The sequence below is a fragment of the Penicillium psychrofluorescens genome (assembly GCF_964197705.1).
Source record: "Penicillium psychrofluorescens genome assembly, chromosome: 2".
Lineage (NCBI taxonomy): Eukaryota > Fungi > Ascomycota > Eurotiomycetes > Eurotiales > Aspergillaceae > Penicillium > Penicillium psychrofluorescens.
Window position 1 is genome coordinate 3,953,922 of NC_133440.1, and position 24,063 is coordinate 3,977,984.

Genomic DNA, 24,063 nt, shown 5'->3' on the forward strand with positions numbered 1-24,063 from the left:
AGTGAAGCCTACAACTACTTGAATATAGCCCGCCAATATGTACATTATAGTGTGTGAGTGATGAGTCTTAAAGTAGAGACCTATAACTACTTAAGTATAGCCAGCTGATATGTGTGATGTGAATAGCAAGTGAGTGATAACCGTTGTCATAAGAGACTTATAACTATTTGGATGCAGCTAGCTAATAAATGTGGTGTGATTAGCAAGTGAGTGATAGCCGCTGATGTGGAGACTTATGACTACCTAAATACAGCAAGCTGATATATATGGTGACTAGTTTGTGAGTGATGACCCTTGATTTGGAGACCTATAACACCTGAACATAGATAGCTGATATGTATGCTATATAGTGTGTGAGTGATGACCAGAGATGTGGAATTCTTTAACTACCTAATAGCAGCCAGCTAATACAAGTGGCGCGAATAGGGTGTGAGTGATAGCCCTTGACTTAGTGACTTATAACTACTTGAATATAGGTAGCTGACATATAAGGTGTGAATAGGCTGTGAGTGACAACCCTCGATGTGGAGTCTCTTAAACATTTGAATACAGCTAGCTAATACATGTGGCGCGGATAGGGTGTGAGTGATGACCCTTTATACAAGGACTTATAACTATTTGATTATAGCAAGCTAATATATGTGGTGTGAATAGCAAGTGAGTGATGACCCTTGATGTGGAGACTTACAATTACCTGGATATAGCCTGCTAATATATGTGGTGACTAGATTGTGAGTGATGAACGTTGATGTACAGACTTATAGCTACCTGAATCTAGCCAGCTCATATATGTTTTGTGAATAGCAAGTGAGTGATGACCCTTGATTTGGAGACCTATAATACATCAAAATAGCTACTGATATATGGTATGAATAGACTGTACGTGATGACCTTAAAAAGTCAGAATCTTTTAACTACTTGGATATAGCCAACTAATACATATGGCATAAAAAGCTTGTACGTGATGACCCTTGACTTGGAGACCTGCAACTCTTTGAATACAGCTAGCTAATATATGAGGCGTGGATAGGGTGTAAGCAATAACCCCCTTGTTGTAGGGACCTATAACTATTCAAATATAGGCAGCTAATATATGTGGCGCGAACAGACTGTGAGTGAAACCTACAACTACTTGAATACAAATAGCTGATATGTTTTGTGTGAATAGGGCGTGAGTGATAATTCTTAACTTAAGAGTCCTTAACCACTTGGATATAGCTAGCTAACATATATGCTTTAGTGTGTAAGTGATGACTATTGACATGGAGACCTATAACTACTTGAATACAGCTGATATGTGTTCTATGAATAGAAAGTGAGTCACGGCCCTTGTTTAGGAGACCTATTACTACTTGAATATAGCTGATATGTGTGCCATGAATAGAACGTGAGTGATAACCGTTGTCATAAGAGACTTATAACTATTTGGATACAGCTAGCTAATAAATGTGGTATGAATAGAATGTACGTGATGGCCTCAAAAGTCGAAAACATTTAACTACTTGAATATAGCCAGCTGATACTATGGCGTAAAAAGCTTGTACGTGATGACCCTTGACTTGGAGACCTACAACTCCTTGAATACAGCAAGCTAATATATGTGGCGCAAGCAGGTTGTGAGTGGTGACCCTTGACATAAGAGTCCTATAACTACTTGAATACAGCTAGCTAACAGAGATATTGTGCATAGTGTGTGAGTAGTGACCCGTGACCTAGCGTCCTATAATCATTTGATAGCTAGCTGACATGTGTGTTCTAGTGTGTGAGTGATAGGTCTCAATGTGGAGTTATTTAACTACCTGAAAACAGCTAGCTGATACAAGTGACGTGAATAGGGTGTGAGTGATGACCCTTGACTAAGTGACCTATAACTACTTGAATATAGCTAACTAATCTGTTGCATAGCCTGTGAGTGACAACCCTCGGTGTGGAGTCCCTTTAATATTTGAATACAGCTAGCTAATACATGTGGCGCGAGCAGGTTGTGAGTAATGACCCTTGATGTAGAGGTTTATAACTACCTGATTACAGCCAGCTGATATGCGGGGCGTCAATAGTAGCACTGGCCGCCGCAACAGAGTATTGTGGTGTGCTTGACAAGTCTTTGTATGGGTTTTCCCCTGTCTACGCAGGTTTCCCCATACATTCATGCAAATGCAGAGACAGTTATCATTAAGATTAATTCAAGATTGTTATTCTATAGTAGATGTTTTCGAAAAGAGATCGAAGGGTTCAAGTCTAGCTCGAAAAACGTAGCATTAACGGCTCAATTCACGGTTGCATAGAAATGTCGTGACCAAACCCACTCGATACTACGATCAAGAGACTGATCGAGTTCGCGTCACCGATGACGACGTTCGAAGGAGTGTTCGAAATGTAGTGGATATCGTGAAGGTTACGAATTACTGGGCAGGACGCTCGTTGTCTTCGCCCAGTGCGAATGTCAATTGGTATGTAGCGCAAAATCGAAAGCAGTAGCTCTAGAATACTTCTGTGGCGAGCAATGGAGGATGGATCAGGTGATTCCAAAATTGTTCGACTTGTCGTTTCGCCAACTGATAGTGTGGATAGAGGAACCTATTGAGGTGGCCGATTTACACAGACATCAACGATACAAGTGGCTGTATGTCATCATTTTAGGTTTATTTGGGATTACCTGACGCCTTCAGGATTGGCGAACCTGAGATACTAGCAATGCGCTACCGCAAGTTCAATTTGTTGCAGGCCCTTCTGCGGGTCCGGTTCAACGAAGAAGAAGAATAAGTGACATTCTACAAGCATCTTCAAACTGGAGAGAAGAAGAAGAAGAAAGAAGAAAAGAAAGCAGGCAGACCAAATACAGGAGAGAGGCAAACAGTACAAACGAGATTATGCAGGCATGTGCCTTCCGGTCTTCACACACGGTGAGGTCGGAATTAACTCACGAAATTGCGGGTACTTCAGGGAGATAGGAAGCGGATTGATCCATTACAGTGTGTTTCGAAAGAGGGCTCGAGAAAGAACATCTGTGTGCGAGTGGTGAAACCGAATTCGATCTATCCTATATATCAAGATCCTATATATCAAGATCCTATATATCAAGATCCTATATATCAAGATCCTATATATCAAGATCCTATCACAGATTAAATCCCGAACCCTAGCCTGAAACATGCTACTCCCAATATTATATGGTTGTAGATCCTCCGTTTCCTAGAATAGATCTTGTGTTTTACATGGTGTTGGTTAGAACTTTTACGCGAAATTGCTATAAACTGCTACCTGCGTACCATCCTGAGCTGCTATCCCCCTGCTGTTTGAGTGCCAAGTGAACGGACTATTATGATTGTGTTGTGCTCCGTGAGCAGATTAGGCCGCTTAGGGCCGTGCTTAGTTCTACTCGGGGAGCGAAGGGTGAGCAGCAATAAGACGGAAAGAACAAGTCACGAGACGCCAGACATTATCCTATGTATGTCCAATGTATATGCACGGTATATCTCTAAATACAGCCAATCTCCACCTAACCCTCAAAATCTATACCCATATCAACATCTAACGACATCACGTCACATATTATCCTCACTCCAATGCGACCTAGTCTTCAACCAAGCCTTCCTCTCCTCCATTGACTCACTCTCACTCACCGCACCACCAGGAACAGCCACACCGCGCTCAACCCACTCCCGACTCCCCATCTCAGACAGACGGGACAACGCCCGCGCAAAAGCGAAGCGCTCCTCGTCGCCACTGAAGATAGAGGAATTCTTGAGTGCTTGTACGGACATGCCCAGGTCGTCCATGAGGTTACGCATTGCGTCTGAAATGTCAGAGTGGTCATCGGTAGCGTTGATGTTATTGCCCTCGCCGTTGCCCTTGCTCTCTAGGGAGTTCTTGACGTCGGCCTCGGAGAGGAAGATGTTTGAGAGGGGGACTTCGGTTGTTAGGACTAGTTTTGCCTGTTTTTGTTTGTTTTTAGCGAGTGATTATTAGAAAAGGGGTGGAGGGGAGGGGTTTCTAACCCTGCTTTCATAGACAGCGTCAATAAAAGTAATGAACCGTCTAGCCAGATCACGCTGGGTATGGTTCATAGATGGCACATCCGTAACAATAAAGGCATCATAGTGGCGCACCAACTCCAGATAATCCGCTGCACCAGTAGCAGCCCCGATCAACTGCTGAAAGGTAAACTGCGCAGCCTTACCGCTCGCCAACGGAACCTGGATATTCCGTCCCCAGACATGCTGCGTAGCCGGGTGTGGAGGGTCATTGTTCGGATCGCCCAGGAAATCAAACCATTTCTTGGCGTGCCGCTCTGCCTCCTCGCCCAGGGGGTGGTGGTACACCGCTGCGGGTGGGCGGGGGATCTTGCGGTAGTCTGTTGGCGAGTTGAGGTTTATGACGTTCAGGGCGGATTTGAGGAGATTGATGCAGGGGATGAAGGATTCGCGCTGGATGCCATTTTTGTACAGGTCGTCTGGGTGGCGGTTGGATGTTGTGACGAGGACGACGCCGTGGGACATGAGGGATTCGAGAAGTCTATGGTGCGTCAGTATTGCCGTCCATAGGGGAGTATGTAAAGAGTAATACCTCCGCAAGATCATCGCATCAGCAACATCGGTACACTGAAACTCATCGAAGCAAAGCACGCTCGCCGTCTCCGAAATATCCGCCGCAACCATCGGCAGCGCGTCAAAGTCATTCCCATACTGCATTTTGAAAACATGCATACGCTTATGGACATCCTGCATGAAATTATGGAAATGAACCCGCGTTTTGGACGTGATGTTTGGCGGGAGCGTGTCAAACAACAGATCCATCAGCATGGTCTTGCCACACCCCACATCGCCATACATGTACAGTCCCTTGGGCAGGTTCTCCGGGACGGAGTGTGTGGCAGCCTTGGATGCGCTGCCGCGGCTGAACAACGAGCCGAAAAATGACTGCTTTGATTGCGGGTCCAGGGACTCGATGCTGGGGTGGATGACTTTGGGAGCGTGGTATCCTTTCAGAGCTTCGAATAGGGACTGTAGACTCTCGACGATTCCTGTAAGACACGATTATTAGTCGTCGTTTTCGACTTTATACTCTCCTCCCATCAATCGAACCCCCAGACCAACCCACCTCTCTGATACGCATCATCCCGCAACCTCCCCTCCTGCACACGAATCTCATACTCCTTCAACGGCCCATCTTCCGGCTCTGCAGCCGCTGGCTTATTTTTCGTGGCATCCTCCGCATTCGTAGCATCACCCGCGCGAACGGTAGCCAACCCTCTCCCCCGCAGCAATTGCGCGCGTATCGCAACAAGTTGTGGTGACGAGACACCACACCCAGCAACTGAGTCAGAGGAAGGAGCCTGTCTCCAGCGCGTGTTACCAGCGTGCACAGCCTTCCTCCGGTCGGTGGAATATGGCTGTTCGCGAGCTGCCGCACTTTGCAGCGTCACCGCCGGACGCACGCCCCGTGGCGAAGACGACCGCAGCGCGCCGGGGAGGCAGTCGGCGCAGAGCTTAATGGATGATCTGCTCATTGGGGTAGGTATGGCAGATCTGTCTCTTCGCCAGGAGATAGAGTACGCAGGAGTGCGCGCAACGTTGGGTGCGGTGAGATGTGTAACCGAGGCAAGGTAGTGTTTGCGGGAATTGTGTTCTGCCGGAGGATGAAAAGTATCGGGGGCAAATCTGGCACCCGATCCCAGTATATGGCCACCCGAAAAGTAACCCGCTAGAAATGCTTGAGTGAATCCTCGGGGTTTATTAATGCAACAGGGCAAACAACCTAGTATTTGCGATATTTCTATCTCGTTCCTGAGACAAAACAAATCCGCCCGTTGCATCAGGATCATGTGACTCGACTCGGCCTTAATTCGGCGGACAATGGGAGACTAGACTGTACTGTGAGAGATGGCCGGACCAAGTATACCAGAGAACTACCTATATGCACTGAGATGAGAAGAAAAAAAGAAAATATGTACACATCACCGCAGCAGCAAAAAGTGCAAGGGAATCCAGACTCGAAATATAGATCAGACGGCAAAGAACAGCCCAGACAAAGTCATTGACAAAAGAAAAGTAGATGGCAGGAGAAAGGTGCAGAAAATGAAGTCAAATCACAAGAAAATAAAGCCATGGCCGTACATCACGCATCATATTCGTAACAAAAATCGCGCTCTGGTCATCGCTGCCCCCGGCAGGAATCAGTCGAATGTCGCTCATAAAAAGGGATGATGATGATGATAAGGGCGCAAAAAGAGAACAATCCCAAAACGCCAAATGCACCGTGACTCGTTGCAAAAAAAGGGACAAAAGACAAAGCAAAATGGTGGCAAGTGGACTGCAAGTCAAGTGAAGTCGAGGATAAACCAATTCTATCACCAAAAGAAAACAAACGGCTTTTTTTGTTGGTTGCTTGGTTGATTATGCGATGCTGACGAAGAGGGTCAGCTTGGTATTCCGCTGCATGGCATTTTCGAGGTCCTGGTCGGACACCAGATCGACGTAGGAGCCCGAGGACTCGTCGCGGTATTGCACGATGATCTCTTCTTGGATCTTGAGACGGTCCGACAGCTTATCCTTGAGATGCTGCATGCTGACACCGGAGGGAATGCGGATGGCAATCAGGTCATCCTGGAAGAAGACCTTGACCTTCATCGCTTGGGAGCCCGAGCTCGTCGAGACCTGGGTCGAGCTGGGTTGGCGGTTCATGGCTGGCGGGCCGCCGTTGCTGAAGGGCATGGGCCCCCCTTGGGCGCGCTGCTGCTGCGAGGCCCGGTCTTGGGGTGCGTTCATCGGGTTCAGCGAGGACTGCTGGGATACGGTCTGCTCTATGATGGCGGAGTGGTGTGAGTTGTCTGAGTACCGGGCCTCCTCGCCAAAGGCGTTGGGGTCGATTTCAAAGTCCCCTTGGCGTGGGGCGAACAGTTGTCGGACCAGTTGGCACCGCGCAATGTGCGGCGGCATGCCCAGGAGCTTCTTGATGTACTCGTCCAGGTTCTGTCGTCGGCCATTGGAAATCGCGTCCGTCACATGGGTGACCGGGCCCGGCATGAAGGGGAGAGTCCGTGGCCGGCCTCGGTTGCCGGCCTCGTCCTCGAACTGGGTCAAAAGGGCGATCTGGAAATCGTAAAAGTCGTGATAGTACCGCGACAGTTCCCAGCATCGGCCATCCTCCATCTTCGCCTCGATGATATACCAGTACTTGTCGTTATCGAAGCAGTAGCGCGGGATCGATGCGACCACGGGTGCCAGCATGTAATTTTGTGGAGGCTGGGACATGGGTGCTTGCCCGGCCATGGTTCCTTTGCTGCCGTCGCGCTGGTGATAGCCCTGTGTCGGGTGGTTAGCTTTTGCCTCACCTCCCACAGAAAGAAAAAGGACTCACATAGGGGTTCCCATTTTGGCTCATATGGCCAGGACTCTGGCCACTCTGTGACATCTTCTCCATGCCAGGAGCGACGGCCAGCATGGTACCGCCACCGCCGGCCTCAATCTTGCCCAGTGTGATGCTGCTATTCTTGTACTCGGCCGTCATCTTCTTCCACTCCTCCACCTTGGGCACGCCGGCCCGTCGCACCGCCTCGAGCGGGTCAGTTACAGCCTGGCCAGACTGCATGTCGCGCAGCTCGATGAAGGAAACGGGAATGAGGCCGGGGCCACCGAGACGACCGATCGGTTTCGCGACAAACCACTCCGGGTTGGACTGAGCGATGACGATAATGGCCTCGCCAGCCTTAGCGTCCAGCTCGTCGGGACGTTCGGCCTGGAAATCATACTGGACGATGCCGTAGACCATGGCGCCCTGGCCCTTGGTGAGGGCGGACATCCTGAAACCGGCCTGGCGAGTGTTGATGGACGAGGTGGAATCGGAGGCGGAGTGAAAAGGAGGGTTTCGGTCGGCGAAGCCTGAATCGTGGGAGTCTTTTTTCTGGTCGACGGAGCCCCCACTATCTCGTTCGTTTTTGCCGATGACCTCGAAAAAGGAGACGGGCACCAGCCCCCTGGCAGATGGGATGAGCGGATTGCAGGCCTCGTACCAGTCGGAGTCGTCCTCGCGGCTGATCACGTGGAAGAAGTCGCCCTTGCTGAAGGCCAATTCCTGGGTGTTGCCGGGGTCGGGCGTGTAGTCGTAGAGGGCTTTGATCACCTAGCGCGAGGAAAAAATGGGGGGCGTCAGCCAGGGCGGTAAGGCAAAGTGGGACGCAAGGGCAGGACAGGGCAAGAATAATAATCAACAACTCGAGGAGGGCAAGACTCACCTTCTTTGGGGGAAGAATGGCCAGCGCGGACTTGGGGGTGATGGAGATGTGGTGGTGGTGGTGGTGGTGCTTGGGATCTTTCTCGCCGCCCTTCAAGGAGCGACGGATGGCCTGAAGGTAAAATGGTGGAGGGGTTAATTACGTGGCTGTAAGATTCGGGCTTCTGGCATCCAAAACGCACCTTCATGCTGGAGCGGTGTCCTGGGCGAGAAAGCTAGAGTTGAGATGGAAGGGAGACAGGAAGCAAGAAAGAAAGACGAAAGAAGAAGAGGGAAGAGAAAGAGGAGGAGCGGAGAGAGACGACGAGTCCCTAATTTTTTTTTTTGGCAGCAACTGACAGCAAGTGTATTGCGGTTCCAACCACACAGCCGGCGGGATCCAAAGATGTGAAGCACGCTAAGTGTGGTTTGCCATAGGAGGTAGCATAAATGATTAATTCTTCGAGGCAACAAAGGGGCGAAAAGAAGGTTCTACAAGTATATCACCAATCGTGTGGCCATATCCTCACCTATACCTACTCCCAGGGGAGTGGTTCTGCGCCCCATGCAGTGGGCGCTTAAATACTACCTCCTCCTATCTCCAAGACACCCTCCTGTGTTCCCTACTCCTGTCTAGTAAAAATACCCGACTTCTTTTCCCCTCAAACCCCACTCCTGTTAATCCGCGGTTAACCATCATCGGTCCCGTGGCTCACTTGGTACCTAATCCATCGCAAGTCACTCGGATCGGCAGACAAAGAAACTGGCACTCTGCCGACCGGCGGCACGATTATTGTGCGACCGCGGGAGATGTAGTCACAAGAGCAATAATCACTTAGGACTCCAGGGTTGGTGAGAGCTGAAGAACTAGTTCCTTGCTAATCCATTAACGGCTGAGCACCTCCGCGGATCCTTGCCCCTTACAAGCTATGATGTCAGTGATGCTGAACCGTTCGAGATGAAGAAAGGAATTCAGCCAGACTGGACGGACCACAACTCGACCCAGGCGAGGGTACCTGTCGAATTCTAGAATTTCTAGAATGTTGCCACGATTATTACGGTCTCACACCCAGCGAAAGAATGAATGCGCCACTGGGTGTGTGGGACCCACGTGGCGGGGCAGGATTCGGATCCACGGAAATAGATTGAGGAATTACTATACTGCGTATACGGTGTGGAAAAAGTGAAAGATCTGAGAATGCGCTACCATGGATGTATGATCCATGCTCCCCCATATCACAACGCCAGGAACGGAAAATCAAACAGAAAAGAGCAAATGCCGTCGGGGGTATTAGTATCATCGCGAGCCCTCCATGGGGTGGCCATGGGGGCCGAGCGGGAGAAAATGGAAGTGCAGAAAAGAAGAAAGGGATCAAGCCGGATGTAAAGTGGCGCTAAAAGAAACGCCGGCCTTTTTCGAAATGCGGGGATGAGAGAAAACTAAATTTGCCCTTTGATGTCGACGACGCGGTGGGCTTCTGACTTGGCTCGTTCAAAGACCGGGCCCGCTTTGCCGGTCAATAGTCTCACGGACCCCTCCCGCTCTTCGAGCAGGGCGTCCGACGCATGATCCAGGATGAACCGGGCCGTCTGCTCATCAGACTCGAAGCCGAGTTCCTCCGTGATGAACCGAATGGTGACGTCGGGTTTGTACCTATTACGAATCAGCAATAACTCGGGATTGATGGGGGAGGAAACTCACACTCTACAGATAACGGCCAGCGCGGAGAGGCGTTCGCGGTCAACAAACATGTCCATCAGATACGCCCCCATATTCGGTGTGTCGAGATACAACTGAAAGAACCGGTGGTAGTTGCCCAGCGCTAGGGCAGACCGAACTGCTAGGGCATGCTTAACGGCCGGGTCTTGCCTGTCCGCGGCGGTCACATCGGCCAGGGCGTCGTTCATGGCCGTCCAGTTGCGGGTGTAAATGAAATAGAGAATACGATACGCCTTGAACTCTGTTGGGTGGCCGCCCAGCTGCTGCGCGTACAGCACCCGCAGCTGCGTCTGGCACTGATTATACTCACCAAGATCCCCCTTCTCCAAGGCAATCCGCGCGTGGATTTCGTACACCAGCACCGTGAACTCGGTCCGGATGTGCTGGACGGTCAGGTCCTGACGGAGGGATTTGAACTGGTCACAGATGTACCCGTAGTTGGCCTCTTGTCGCCATTTTTTCTTCAGGAGATCCAGGGTCTTTTGCAGCACCACGAGTGGACGGACGGTGTCCGGATTAGGAGCAGACGTCAAACGGAAATAGTTCTTCTCCAGAGTTTGGCATCGACCGACCACCGGGCCCTGGTCGACAGCTGCAGTTGGGACCGGAGAGCGCGCAGGAGATGGGGAATACGGGGAGCCATAGCCGCTTCCGGCGCCCTCGAAGCGTTTCCTCCTCATTTCCAAATTAGCTTTGGACTTACTAGAGTCGTCCAGGGTCAAGCGCTGCCTCTTCTCTGTAGATGGGTAAGTGACTCGATCTTCGAAACCTCTGCGATGATTAGCTTTCCTCCACGGTGGCGAGCCAGTCTCCGGCTGGTGGCCCTCCGAGGATTTTCTCTTGTGCGGCGAGGATGCTTGTCCGGCAGCGGCCCAGCTTGAGACACTGGGGTTGGCCAGGATCTTGTTGCGCTCATTCTGGACCATTACTTGGGGTAGTGGTTGCCGTTCCCAATCGATAGTTTCCAGCTGGTTGGATTCTGCCGCCGTGGTGATGACATTTTTCAACTTCTCCTGCATTTCTGCGTTGCTAACACCTGCGATCTGGTTGTCTGGCGCAAAGCATCGCTGCACATACGATCGTACAGCCGGTGGGAACTCGATGCGCTTTCGCGGCTCAGAGTCGGCTGTTGTAGGCATAGTCGGCTGAGTGGCAAATCCGTTGGAGGCTGTGTGGGTAGATTTATTAGAAGCCAGGCTACGGCGTGCCTGCACCGGGATATAGGCTGGAGGTGCTATATAGTCATCAGTACCATCCGGAAGAAAAAGTCGGTCAAGGGGGACGTTCTTACCAGTCTGATGAAATAAAGACGTGTTGGAAGCCGAGGCAGTTGCACGCCACGGCGGGACGCTGGAGTTCATTCCGTGGGATGTCTAGAATAGATGCAGAACGGACGAAGGAGAAGACTGAGGAGGGAGAAGCCCAGCCGAGGCTGGGTAGGAGAGAGAGAGAGAGAGAGAGGAAAGTGAGATTTTGGGAGAGAAAAGAAAATAGATGGATGCGATAGAGACAAGGAGAGCTACGGGCGGGAGTCGATCAGATAAGTGAGGCGAGAGAGAAGAGTCGAAGAAGAAGGCACACTGTGATGGCAAGGGAGGAAGAAAGTCAAAAGTGCAGAGCCAAGCGAAGCGGCGGAATATCTATTTCTCCGAGGGTCGCCCTTATCGGGTTATCAATCGGTGCAGTCCATCAGTCACACCACTCTCTTTCGTTGGCACCGGAGATGCTGAGCCTTCTAGATGTTCTTCAAGGCTCTGGACCTGACCACTGCACTCCGGCCGTTGCTGTTGCCCGATGAGACCCTCCTCTTTGTCCAGGATGCCGTGGGCTTGTATGAAGGGTGAGTGGAGTTGGTTGTTTGGGCCATGACTCGCATGACCACCACTAACTCGCGAATTAAAGCAAATATAAGATCCCCAACTACCAGAACGGCCATGCCTACCTGACATCTCATCGTGTGTGCTATGTCGCTGCAGAGGAGCCGCGGAAGTACTCGGTGGGCATCGACTTGAAGGAAATCGATCGAGCAGAGTACCAGGTGGGGGGGACCCTCTCGTTTTTGTTTGGTCTGAACGACAGCTACTGACATTCCGTTCAGGCAGGGTTCTTCAAATCCTCTCCCAAGGTCACCATATATCCCAAGCCACAAAAGAACAACAGAGCCAATGGGTCCCGAAGCGCAAGCGCAAGTCCTGCCGTCCCACCATCCCACCTACACTCGGTGAAGTCATTGTCGACTCTGTCGCAATCTACCAAATCTCCTTCTCCAAAGCCGGTCAACGCGACCTGGATCTGCCCGATCTGCTCCTTCTCCAACCCCGTCCCGTCTAACTTTGATCCTGCCACGGCTACTGCAGCGACGCATCTACCACCCTGCCTGGCATGCGGTATCAACCCACCGTTTACAACAGTGCTCAAAGCAGCCATCAACGCTGCAACAAGTCGGGAACCTTGTCAACTCCCTGTGCCAACAGCGGAACCTCATACTCAATCTAATGGCAGCTCATCTCTCGGGCCCTTGGAGCGTGGCGGGTCGGTATCATGCCCACGATGTACTTTTGTGAACCATCCATCCCTGGTTGAGTGCGAGATGTGCGGTGCTCCTCTGAAACCGGCTGGCGCAGCTGCAGCTGGCAACCGTGCCGATTCCCCTGCTCCGTTCTTCGAGCAGACACGTGTTACAAACACGGAAGTCAGTGAAAGCATCAAGCTTTCCTTCCGTGATGGCGGGGTGCAGACTTTCCACGAGCGGCTCAAGAATGCCTTGATCCAGCGGAAGTGGCTACTTCAAAATGCACCTCCAGTACCCCCACCATCACAGGCTACATCCTCGCCGAGTGTGTCGGCAACTACAACATTGGCAAGCCCTCAGCCCGCACCGCCACGATCCCAGGGGGTGGGAATTGCTGGTCTGGAACAGCGCGGGTTTGAAGCCCGAAAGAACAACGAGATGGTGATCGGCAATGCCTTTGAAGATCTCGAGGCTCTGATGGCATCGGCAAAGCAGATCGTTGCATTGGCGGAAACCCTCGCACGAGAGTCTGGCATGGCCAGCACAGAGGGCTCCGCAGAGACCAACGCCGTGCTGTCCGAGTCGGCGGCTGCATTGGGGATGGTGACAACCAAAGACATGCTCCGGTCAGGATCGGAGAATCTCTATCTGTCTGAGCTATCCCGCAACCTTGCCGAGTATCTGACCGATGACCGAAAGGGAATCCTGTACCGGGAAGGGGGCATTATGAGCCTGATCGACCTGTGGGCCGTGTTTAACCGCTCCCGCAATGGAGTCGAACTGGTCAGCCCGTCCGATTTCCAGCGGGCGGCGGAGTTGTGGGAGAAGCTCAAACTGCCGGTCCGACTCCGTCGGTTCAAGAGCGGGCTGTTGGTGGTCCAACGCTACGACTGGAGCGACGACAAGACACTCCGCCAACTCCAGGATTGGATGGAGGATCTACGGCAAGTCCCGCCCGAAGAGCCCCTCGCGTGGGACTGGGCTCAATTCGGACGCGCGGTGACGGCACAGGAGGCCGCACAGCGGTTCAAGTGGAGCGTCGGGGTGGCCGCAGAGGAACTAGAGATGGCGGAGGACCGGGGTATTCTCTGTCGCGAAGAGGGCATCGAGGGGCTGCGCTTTTGGGCCAATCACCTCGGAGCATGAGATACCCGAGCGGACTGGGGAATGACGGTCAATCGCCAGTGTTGCACCCAGGGCTCCACCAACTGCGACACGAACAGAACCGTGCGCTCACTAGGAGTCAGCAATGACGCGCGAAGGATTGGAGCGGTTCGGCGGAACTTGGGGCATTAGGCAGCCTGACGTCAGGTGAGGGCTGAGTCAGGCTCCCCGCAACCCGTGATTGGTTCCCCCCGGATGATCACCCACTCCCTCCCCGCCGTGTCGGAGGACTCTAGTCCTATCCGCTGTTATATATCCCTAGATTATCCGACTTGCCATAGAGACCATTCTTTCTTCCGTTTCATCTACAATTATCTCTTATACTGAAAGTGTCACCTTGTGGACACTTCCGGAATACATTCACGATGAGTTCCTCCGTCGCCATCTCCGCGGCGGCGTCAACGGGCTCGCGCCACGCCCGTCCTGCCCTGTCGCCGCTGGTGGCAACCCAATATTCCCGCGGTATGTACCGTTGTGCACGGAGTCAACGTGACCAGAAGGACCGCACTCGGCGATCTCGGTCCAGCTTCTCCGATCTGTCTGCGACCCGCAGCTTCTGGGAGGCAGAGCGCGAGCAGATGCACCAGCGTATGGAGGCGCTGAACGCTGATCCCGTCGGTGCAGTCTTCGGACGCAAACTGGAGCCCTTCCAGGCTTATGAGAAGTGGTCGGGCTACGTGCAGTCGTTCGTCAACAAGCCCACGGATACCCGCTCCTTGTGGCAAACGAAGAGCGGCGAACAATCAGCTCTCGAATATGACCCGATCACGGGGAGGATGGCACCCAGATCATCACCTGTTGTGGATTGCCCGCCCGGTAGTGAAATCGAAGCCAAGTTTGTGTCAGATCCGTCCTTGGTTGAGGACGGTCAGTTCCAGCCCGGCAGCTTCAAGCCGCAGCAGCCAGAGCCCATCACCACAGTCCATGCCAACCCCGTAGATTGCCCACCCGGCAGTGAATTGGAGGCTGCTTTTCTCTCGAACCCGTCCAGCTTCAATGATGGGCAATATCAGCCCCGAGTGCCCGGTGACCAGTCCGTGAAGCCCAACGTCAACATCACCTGTGCCCCTGGCAGCGAACTGGAAGCCATGTTCATCTCCCAGACTGTCCGCTCCGACAACGACCAGCCCCAGCTTGGAGCCTTCCAGGTGCAGTCGAGCGCCAAGGCGCTCAACCTTGACGCTGGACTCAGCACCCGCACGAACGTCGAGTGCGCGCCCGGCAGTGAGCTGGAGGCGATGTTCATGTCGCACCCCGCCGCCACAACAGACCAGAGCCGTCCCGTGGAAGCGTTCGGACAACAGATGAACACGAGCAATGTCCCCGTCGACTGTCCTCCCGGCAACGAACTGGATGCCCAGTTCATGGCGCAGTTCGCCTCTGTGAACCTAGACGCGAACACCAAGGCCAGCTCGAGCATTGATTGCTCGCCTGGCAGTGAGATCGAAGCCATGATTACCTTCGAGGCTCAAAATGAAGGTGCCTCTATTGACTGCCCTCCGGGAAGTGAACTGGAGGCGAAGTTCATCGCCGATCCCGTCGCTGCGGAGGATGGACAGTTCCAGCCTGGTCTCATGGCACAACCTTCTCCCGTCAAAAACGCCAACGTCTCCGTCGATTGCATGCCCGGCGATGAACTGGCAGCCAAGTTCCTTTCCGAGGCAGCCAGCGAGAATGCCGAGGCCTTGACCGCCAACGCCATTCGCGCCCGCTATACTTCCACGGAGTCGCAGCGCGAACTCCGGCCTCTTCAGTTCGACGGCTCAGAGGACCGCGTCGGGGACTTCCTTGCCCAAAATGAGGCTCTAGTCCAGGATATCGAGGCTGCTGCCACGTATCGCATCCTCTCGTATGATGTCACATCGAAGCAAGTGACGACTTCGGAGGCCGATTCGTTCTTCGGATCTGGCGAGAGCAGGACCCCAAACCAAGTCCTCTCCCGTCTTCACAACCTCTCCAAGTTCACGCCATACCTGGAGCAGCTGCAAAAGGACGGCTACGAAATCGCCACCGGCGGCGGCGATATCCTGGTCCTCCGCAAGTTCGAATCTTCCGTGCCTGGCGCACACTTCGCCGAAGTGGCGGCCGCCAACGCCGAAATCGCCAAACACATCCGCCACGACTCACTCCAATCCAGCCCCAAGAACAACAAGAGCAGAGTGGTCACAAGGCAGGAAACGGTGTTTACAGGTGGGCCTCCCAATTGGTCCCCGTGGCCACCAGCCTCGGCTGCAAAGAATGACGCTGAACTTTCAACTCTCTCGCAATCTAGATCCTCATCCTCAACATCAACATCTCACACCGCGCTTCGGCGAATGCTCCTGGCAGGCACCGCGACCGCAGCCTCGTGCTACGCCCTCGCAGTGGTAACGGAGTTCTTCCGTACCGGCGGCCCAGACGGGCGCGGCTTCGATGCCTTTACGGCCTTTGAGTCGGAGAGGCGGCGGTACCGACGGTGAAGAAAGAACCTCTGGCAAGGCTCTTCTGTTTTTTATGTCCCCTTATGACCCTTTTGATCTTCTTGTTATGCGATTGATCTCGCAGTTTTTGATTTTAGTGGGATTGACTCCTGCGCCCCATTCCCTTTTGACTCTTGATACCATACCATCATATACCCCATGAGCCGTGTTGCTCACTGCATGATATCGGATTGCATTGCTGTCATATCTAGAACTAGACAGAATGAAAGAAAAACAATATTAGATTTGCATTTCCTGCATCAGTATCGTACATTATTCGCTCGCCAGGTGATAGATAGGGCATGATCTCGCCAGCAACATAAACAAAACGAAATCAATCATCTCCGACGCCCGCATCCAGATCCCCATCATGCTCAGAGTGGGATCCATTCATTCCCATACTCTCCTGCTCATCACCATCACTCCCACGCTCAAGTCCGTCCCTCTCTCCCGACAATCTCTCCTTCATCTCCATCTCATTTCCACTCTCCGTCTCCCTCCCCAACAGAACCATCTCCTCCTCGCGATCTCTCCACACAAAATCCCACCACGGCTGCCTACTCCCCTGCAGACTACTAATGCGATCACCATCACTCCACCGCATAGCCTCCCTCAGCCTAGCGGCCTCCTCATCCTCACGCTTCCTATCCATCTCCTCCCTCTTCAACCGCTCCTCCAGCTCACTAAGCCGCAGCACTTCCATCTCCAGATCATGCTGAACCCGCTCCTCAGCCTCCGCATCAGTCTCATTCTCCTCGTCGTTCTCTTCTTCTTCTTCCTCATGCGTGGGTGTTGCGCCGCCGGGGCTGGGGAATGGATGTCGCCGGAATGTATCCATTAGGGCGCCGCATCGCGCTTGCCCGCTCAGTAGATACAGGTGCAGGGCTACAAGTGCTTGTACTGCGGCTGCGAAGTCGGCGCTCTGCCACAGGTCGTATTCGCGCGTTGCGAGTGCGCGGAACGTCCGCAGGTTAGGCTCGTTGTCGAGTCTGCTCAGAGTTGTTTGGGCGAGTTGCGCTTGGAGACGCTCGATGTTTTGCGGCGCATAGAAGCGCGTGCTGTTGCTGCGGTGCCGCGTGCGGCCTCTTTCGTGTTCCCGTTCCTGTTCGTCTTCCGCTTCTTCCTGGTGTGGTTGTTGCTCCTCCTCTTCGTCTTCTTCGGAGATAGCGGCGGGTGTAGAGTTGGGGGTGAAGTACTCCACGTGCGCGGCAGAGGACGTAGGCGTTGCAGGGGAGGATGGCGACGAGGCAGTCAGTGGCAGAGTCGGTACCGGGGCTGGAAGCTCGCGTCTGCACCAGAGACTCGACGTCTTCTGGCCCGGGAAGAAAGCGCGCATGATATGCAGCTTCGAGCCGTGCAGACCCAAAAGAAAGATCTCTTGATCGGGCAGCTTGTCGCCGGGAGGTTGGAGGGGTCGAACATGAAGCAACAGTTGGCCGAGCATGAGCTTGAATTTGCCTTGGAGGCAGGAGAGAAGAGATTCCTCCTCCATTGTCTGGGAGCCTTTTGGTCAGTTTGTATATTCAGGCATGAGTGGTGTGATGAAAGACATACCACTGACACAGGCAGAATCGGCAGCGAGCGATACCTCTCGCCCTCAAAGTCTAGCGACAGAAACCCCTCCGCAAAAGGCCCGTCCTTGTGCTTCTCGCGGTATCCGGTCCAATACTCCATCTGTGTAGAGAGCAGGCGCGGTCTACATACAGCTCGATCAGTTCACCTCCCAAACAAAAAGCAACACGGACGATGGGCTGGCAATGATACACACCTGAGGTAGAAGTGGCCCTTCCCATCACTCATCGACCTCTTAATCCCCAACATCTCGCCAATCTCATTCATAAGCGCGTAGATAACCTGCGCCTGCGCGCGCGGCTTCTTCGCGTCCAGCTCAACTTGGCACAGCTCGCTTCCGCCATCCCAGAGTCCCTTGTCGAAGCAGGGGACTTTGGCGAGGGTTTTGAAGACGCCTCTGTAGCGGATGTCGACTATGGACCACTCTTCCAGGTCGACGGTGCGGGCGTCATCAGTGCCCGTGCGGAAGATCCAAGCCTTGCGTTGGACGGTGGCTGTTTCTGTCAGTGGGGCGTCTCTCTTGCGTACAAGTAAGAAGGGAGATGGTGGAATATAAACAGTACTTACAGAATCTATCTGCCATACGCAGATACCGCACAGGAACGAGATCCTTGAGGGGCCGGTCGAGGAATATCTTTGCGGTCAGGTTGTGCACTTCCAGTCCGTATGGGCCGGGCTGAGTGGGTGTGATTTTGGGGCTGGTGAGTCTCGGGGTTTTGGATGGATTCTCGGGGGAATCCATTGTGAAAGGAAAAGGCTGGATATCACGAAGCAGTAAGAGAGTTGAACGTGTCAAAAGGTTCAAACGAAATGGGTTGAGAGTATACTTTCCCTTGGGAGATGAAGAAAGCGAGTCTGGAGTCAAAGAGGAACGAGTGTGGGGGATTTGTTGATGTAGAAAGCGAGGGAAGTGTTTGTTGTGGGCAGGCTGGCGAGACTGCTTGCTGGCGATGGGATGGTAGGTCTGTACGTTGGGAACTACACTTGATATCAGAATAGCTCCAGTCGACAACCATACATATCATTAGAGGAAACTGGTATTTAGCGGAAGTACTCGATCCTATATCCTAGTGTTTGTGAGTGTTTAGCTTGAAAGTACAGATTGATTATTTTGGTATCCTTTTTATCGAGTCATCACCATCTCAGCACACATCCATTGTTGGTACTACTTGGCTGATACGCTGGAAGATGGATCAAAACTGTTCGTTTTCTATCCTTCTATCACTCATGGTCAAAAGAAGTCCATGAAAGAACTTCAGGACTCGATGGCAGTTTGATATAGTTGAGTTCCAAGGACCATGAGCAGACAGATATACTTGCTACATCACCCTCGAAACAGCAACCAACATCTGAAAGAGCCCAACTTCAACATATTTAAGCAAAGGCTATTCAGTCTTGAAATATTTTCTACCAGCATTAAATAGTACGTAATGTCAAATTTAGGCGGTGTTTGCGATCCACCCCGAATTAAACTGGTAATTTCTCGATGTGGTCGAAAATCGCAAGATAGAAGAAGTCTGGCATTCTGAGTATAAGCTAGCTATCCTATTTATAATATAGAACGCATAGTAAGCGAAATGAGCGCTCTGTGCTAATAATATCCAAACCAAAAGCAGTTTAGTGCTGCACAAAACTTTTATCCATGGATCCACCATGCTGGCATCCCAACACATAGTGTGGTATTCAAGAATCTCGTTCTCTTTTTCTTCCCGGAGCACTTTTCCGTAAGACTTTCCCTGGCAGTCTCCCTACGTACCTGTACTCGCAACAGTGCTGCTGCAATATCCCTCAGCCTCTGCACAGACTCTCTAACAAACCAAAGTGGGGCCAGTTATTGAGCGCGACAAACCAAGCACCTCCGTCCCTGTCTGTGCCAACGCCCCACGAACCCTATTCGGGCTATCCATGCGACTTTACTATGCCAAAGACGTTTACAATTGCGATGAAACTGGCCTGTTGTTGACCCAGTATGACGCCAGACGCAGCCCATGATTGGCTCAAGATATTCCTTAATGTGATTGTTCGCCCCCAACTCGGCCCCCGACGGCCGCGTCGCTGTTGGTTCGGCGTCCAACTTGGGGACCAGTGAATCAAGCCTACCTAAAGCAGTTTAGTGGTGCAGCGAAGCCCTTCAACTGATCATCCACCCGGTGAAACTCGGACCAATCATGACTCTGATCGTTTCCGCACCATCACCATCAAAGTGACCGTTTAAGGTAAGAATCGCGAAGGCTGCTGTTTAGCCTTGTTAGCATTTAAAGATACATAAAGGGCCATAAGTCTTCCGAAAAAGTATTTCTTCGCACCAGATTACTTACTCGACGAATGACCCTAATGCGAATCGCTATCGTGGGTGCTGGGCCCGTGGGCTTCACCCTCGCCCGACTCCTTCTTAACAAACCCAACATCGATGTGGTGGTCTTTGAGTCCGAGCAATCTCGAGAAGCACGCGGACAAGGCGGATCGCTCGATCTGCATCCTGATACTGGTCTCGCCGCCGTGAAAGAAGCAGGTCTCTGGGATGAATTCCAGAAGAGAGTCCGTTACGACGGCGAGTCGTTGATCGTCTGCGACAAAAAGCTCATCAGGTACCTCAACCTCCCCGGGGAAACCGAAGGCTCCTCCCACGGTCGTCCAGAGATAGACCGCAGATCTCTCCGTGAGATGCTTCTCGACTCCGTGCCCCCCGAGGTGATCCGATGGGGTCATCATCTGCGCTCAGTCGACCAAAACCACAACTTGATCTTCGACCGAGGCACCGAGTCTGGGTTTGACTTGGTGGTCGGCGCGGACGGCGCCTGGAGTAAAATCCGCAAGTTGGTCTCAGACCAAACGCCAAACTACTCGGGCATGGGCGGTTTCAAATTCGCAATTCCCAATGCCAAAGAAGCTTTCCCGGACAGCTATAAACTCACCAATCGAGGATCCCTCTTCTCATACTCTGATGGGTGCACTATCATGAGCCAACAGATTGGCGATGGCAGTCTAAATATTGGTGTCTGGTGCACACTCCCGGAAGACTGGATGGAGAAGCTCCCTTTTGATGTCCACGACATGGAAGCCGTCAGAAAACATCTCACTGATAAATTTCATGATTGGCATCCCGAGCTGCTCAACTTCATCCGCCACGCCCAGGATCCGGAGGCTCGCTCACTCTACATGCTCCCTGTCGGCTGGCGCTGGGAGAACCGTCCGGGCGTGACTTTGATTGGTGATGCCGCGCATGTCATGACACCCTTTGCCGGCGAGGGGGTTAATTTGGGAATGCAAGATGCGCTGATGCTGTCTCGGGCTATTATCATGGCCGCCAGCTCCCCTCAGCCCGCCACTCAGCTTCCGGCACAGATCAAGATCTTTGAGGAGGACTTGTTTGTCCGGGCGGAGCGCACGGCCAGTTTGACCAACGATTCGCTGACCTGGCTGTTCTTCACTGATGGCTCCCCGCGGACCGTCATTGACAAATGGGCTTTGCGAATCTTGACTTTCCACGACAAGACTCTTTTCGACCGGGTGCGGAAACCGCTTCTAGCTGCCTCGCTGAAAACCTACTATTTCCTGTTCAATCTGTGTCATGCCGGTTGAGTCGCCGAGTTTCCAACATATTGCTTCTTTGTGTACATGGACTCCGTACTCTAACGAGCTGGATCTCTGGTGACTGTGCCTACTCGGTGCCAGATGGGTTCAAGCTTTTGCCAAGCCTCGTGGGATTCGGAGCGCGTTTGTTGAAGGGTTTCAATTTGCATATCAGGCCATAGACATCTATCATAATATCTACACCCTTTACAAAGACTCCCGGGCCGATTGTATCCTTTTTTGCTGCAAAAACGAGTATAGCTCATATTATTCGGACCCCAGCAACACTGTTTCGGAGCAAAAGCCGATTATATGTGATGGAAATGGTTAAAACAATAGACTAATGGTCATTTTCGTAGAAGAGGGTGATGATGAGGAGGGATATATATTTTGGTTGAGGAGGGCGGGTTAGCTACATGAACCTCTAATTGACCACCATATTTTCTGGCAACCAAATGTTGGCGGTATCCTAATAGCACGAGTCGGATATATCCAAACCATTATCATGCTAGTTAGTATTCTACATATAATCGTTGCGCAACCCTAACCCGACACCGCCGGCGGGTCGGGAGGACCAACCCCACCGCATCCCCTCAAATCCGACCTCAACCGAGTCACCCCTCCCCCCAGACAAAACCACAACCACAGAAATAATGGCCAAAGCAACACGCACTGCCGTCCGCACGGAGCGGGCTCCCCTTCCACCTCCCTTCCTGTCCCAGGGCCTCATCGTCGGCGACGTGGTCTACTGCTCCGGGCAGGTCGGGGCAGATCCCAGCACTGGCAAATTGGTTGCGGGGAGTATCCAGGACCGAACGGTAAGCAATTCATCCATCCATCCATCCTATCTGCACCGCGGTACACTAGTTCCCAGCACGGAATTACTAACATTGGGTGATAGCGACAAATCCTACAAAACCTAAATGCCGTCCTCGAAGCCGGCGGATCCAGCCTGCACGACGCAATCAAAGTCAACATCTTCCTGACGGACATGGCCAATTTCCCCGCCGTGAACAGCGTCTACGAGACCTTTTTCGGTGATCCGAAACCCGTCAGTCCTTTTTTCTTTCCTTTTGATGTTTTGATACAGGCCAGACCAGAAAGAACCGTTATGTAGGTGCTAACCAATCCCTTGCATGTCTAGGTGCGGACCTGCGTAAGCGTCAAATCCTTGCCGATGGGAACGGATGTGGAGATCGAGTGCTCTGGACTGGTTACACAGAATAATGGTGGCAAGGGCCGGAGTTCTAGACTATGATATGAGATCACTTCAAAAAATTCGTGTCGTTAATTTCCCCTGACCCGCTGCCGCAGTGTCCAGATGTGCCGGTGCTCCACTACTTTTCTGTCAGTGCCTGGGATGTAAGGTGTGGATGGTCATGTGACGCGGAAATGGATCCGAAACGCGGGTGAAACCATGGATTCTAGTGGAGCCGACAGCTTCAGCCCAGGAACCGATTAGCTTGGTATTATACCGTCGATGAGTATAGGGATGATAATAGTGTAGGGAGTCGAAAGAATGATAGATGGGATGTCGCGACAGAACAAAAGAACGGGGATGATGGCCAAGGACTGGTCTGGCCCCGGGGCCAAATTTCTCAGCCTCCCTAGGGTCGTGCGACACCACCGGATCACTCATCCGCCTGCCGTCCGTCTGCACTCAAGCCCTGCGGTAATTTCCCGAGAGACATGCGGCTGTGGCTGTATAGCAGATCGATCCTGATCCCGACGGCCGTTTTCTCAGCAGCTACACACACTAGTATGTACCGCAGACCGAAAAGGAAAAAAGGATCGCCGCGGCTGATCCCAGAGCCGCTCAGACAGAAGGGTTCCTCCGGGGCGCACAGAGGCGAAAAGGGTCTCCCTAATGGCCAATGGCCGAGAGCAAAGTAGCCGAGCATTCCTGTCCTCGCCTTCAATCGCATCATCGCCTGTCAGGCAGACAGCAATGTGGGAATGATGACGAAGATGACGACAGCTGCCATCGCATTCCGATCAGGCACGTGGCCTGTGATAATTGTTGGATGCGTTGGAACGAACTTCTGTTGGAGCATCCGACACTGGACTACTTGGTCCACTACCCCGAGGTCTCGAGATCATGACGGCGTGGCAGAAGTAGTTAGCTCGGACAACTACTAGTTCCGCCGCCTCCCTCCCGCACCCGGTTTTGTTGGTTGTTAGTCTGTACGACAGGAAAGGCACGGCAAGCCAGCACGCCCGAAAGGCCCCTGCGAGGGAGCCCAAGGGACGCTCATTGTTGATCGATTGCCCGCCTGCGTTAGGCGAGCGATCCAAGCGCAAAGCCACCAACGCGGAAGGGGTTAGTGCGATACACGAAACAGAATACGGGCACGCACTGCGGGTGACTAACACCACAGCCAGGTACACGCCGGGGCCACATTGGATCCACTGCCTGGACGCCGTTGGTCTAGATCTTGCGACGGCGCGAACTGGGCAATCGCTAGCGTAATTGCGATGAGCACGCCCAGCATGGACTGGGCAGATACGAATTACAATAGAGTCAAAAATAGCCACCGGGGAGGACAGAACAGAACGACGGTAGAAGAGACGAAAGAAGATGAACTGAGAAAATAAGCACTGGGGAACTACTACGTACGGCCTGGGAGACACAAAAACCCCGGGCGGCAGGACTGCAATTTCCCGCCATGCAACCTGGTCAGGCACGGCCGACCGGTGCGTGTGCACAATACCGTGACCATACCATACCCCGTGTTGACGGTCCCTCGCCCACACGTGTTCCACAGCCCCCATCGCCCTTGCCCCTGGGCGTCTCCTCTTGCTCACACTCCTTTCGACTCCAACTCATTCGTTCCTTTCCTTTCTTTTCATGC

At 52.6% G+C, this 24,063-nt stretch overlaps 8 protein-coding genes across 8 annotated transcripts; 4 read left to right on the forward strand and 4 right to left on the reverse strand.

The window, feature by feature from the left end:
- Positions 1-3,545: 3,545 nt before the first annotated feature.
- PFLUO_LOCUS3663 (ATPase) lies at positions 3,546-5,509 on the reverse strand (the record flags this gene model as incomplete). The annotated part of the gene is made up of 4 exons (XM_073780934.1): positions 3,546-3,935; positions 3,999-4,515; positions 4,567-5,023; positions 5,101-5,509. 4 exons carry the CDS (start codon positions 5,507-5,509, stop codon positions 3,546-3,548), a joined length of 1,773 nt encoding a protein of 590 aa, XP_073637739.1.
- An 886-nt stretch (positions 5,510-6,395) lies between these two features.
- Positions 6,396-8,420, reverse strand: PFLUO_LOCUS3664 (bud emergence protein 1; the record flags this gene model as incomplete). Its single annotated transcript, XM_073780935.1, has 4 exons — positions 6,396-7,304; positions 7,360-8,121; positions 8,234-8,344; positions 8,415-8,420. The coding sequence occupies 4 exons, from the start codon at positions 8,418-8,420 to the stop codon at positions 6,396-6,398; spliced, it is 1,788 nt and encodes a 595-aa protein (XP_073637740.1).
- A 1,231-nt stretch (positions 8,421-9,651) lies between these two features.
- On the reverse strand, positions 9,652-11,292 carry PFLUO_LOCUS3665 (uncharacterized protein; the record flags this gene model as incomplete). Its single annotated transcript, XM_073780936.1, has 3 exons — positions 9,652-9,865; positions 9,914-11,165; positions 11,223-11,292. 3 exons carry the CDS (start codon positions 11,290-11,292, stop codon positions 9,652-9,654), a joined length of 1,536 nt encoding a protein of 511 aa, XP_073637741.1.
- Positions 11,293-11,670: 378 nt separating this feature from the next.
- PFLUO_LOCUS3666 (Vacuolar protein-sorting-associated protein 36) lies at positions 11,671-13,589 on the forward strand (the record flags this gene model as incomplete). The annotated part of the gene is made up of 3 exons (XM_073780937.1): positions 11,671-11,771; positions 11,834-11,969; positions 12,030-13,589. The coding sequence occupies 3 exons, from the start codon at positions 11,671-11,673 to the stop codon at positions 13,587-13,589; spliced, it is 1,797 nt and encodes a 598-aa protein (XP_073637742.1).
- A 383-nt stretch (positions 13,590-13,972) lies between these two features.
- On the forward strand, positions 13,973-16,066 carry PFLUO_LOCUS3667 (uncharacterized protein; the record flags this gene model as incomplete). The annotated part of the gene is made up of 1 exon (XM_073780938.1): positions 13,973-16,066. The coding sequence occupies one exon, from the start codon at positions 13,973-13,975 to the stop codon at positions 16,064-16,066; it is 2,094 nt and encodes a 697-aa protein (XP_073637743.1).
- A 334-nt stretch (positions 16,067-16,400) lies between these two features.
- PFLUO_LOCUS3668 (uncharacterized protein) lies at positions 16,401-18,380 on the reverse strand (the record flags this gene model as incomplete). Its single annotated transcript, XM_073780939.1, has 4 exons — positions 16,401-17,561; positions 17,621-17,762; positions 17,835-18,132; positions 18,206-18,380. 4 exons carry the CDS (start codon positions 18,378-18,380, stop codon positions 16,401-16,403), a joined length of 1,776 nt encoding a protein of 591 aa, XP_073637744.1.
- Positions 18,381-19,972: 1,592 nt separating this feature from the next.
- PFLUO_LOCUS3669 (uncharacterized protein) lies at positions 19,973-21,220 on the forward strand (the record flags this gene model as incomplete). The annotated part of the gene is made up of 1 exon (XM_073780940.1): positions 19,973-21,220. One exon carries the CDS (start codon positions 19,973-19,975, stop codon positions 21,218-21,220), a length of 1,248 nt encoding a protein of 415 aa, XP_073637745.1.
- Positions 21,221-21,864: 644 nt separating this feature from the next.
- On the forward strand, positions 21,865-22,469 carry PFLUO_LOCUS3670 (uncharacterized protein; the record flags this gene model as incomplete). Its single annotated transcript, XM_073780941.1, has 3 exons — positions 21,865-22,029; positions 22,113-22,262; positions 22,356-22,469. The coding sequence occupies 3 exons, from the start codon at positions 21,865-21,867 to the stop codon at positions 22,467-22,469; spliced, it is 429 nt and encodes a 142-aa protein (XP_073637746.1).
- Between the last annotated feature and the right edge of the window lie 1,594 nt (positions 22,470-24,063).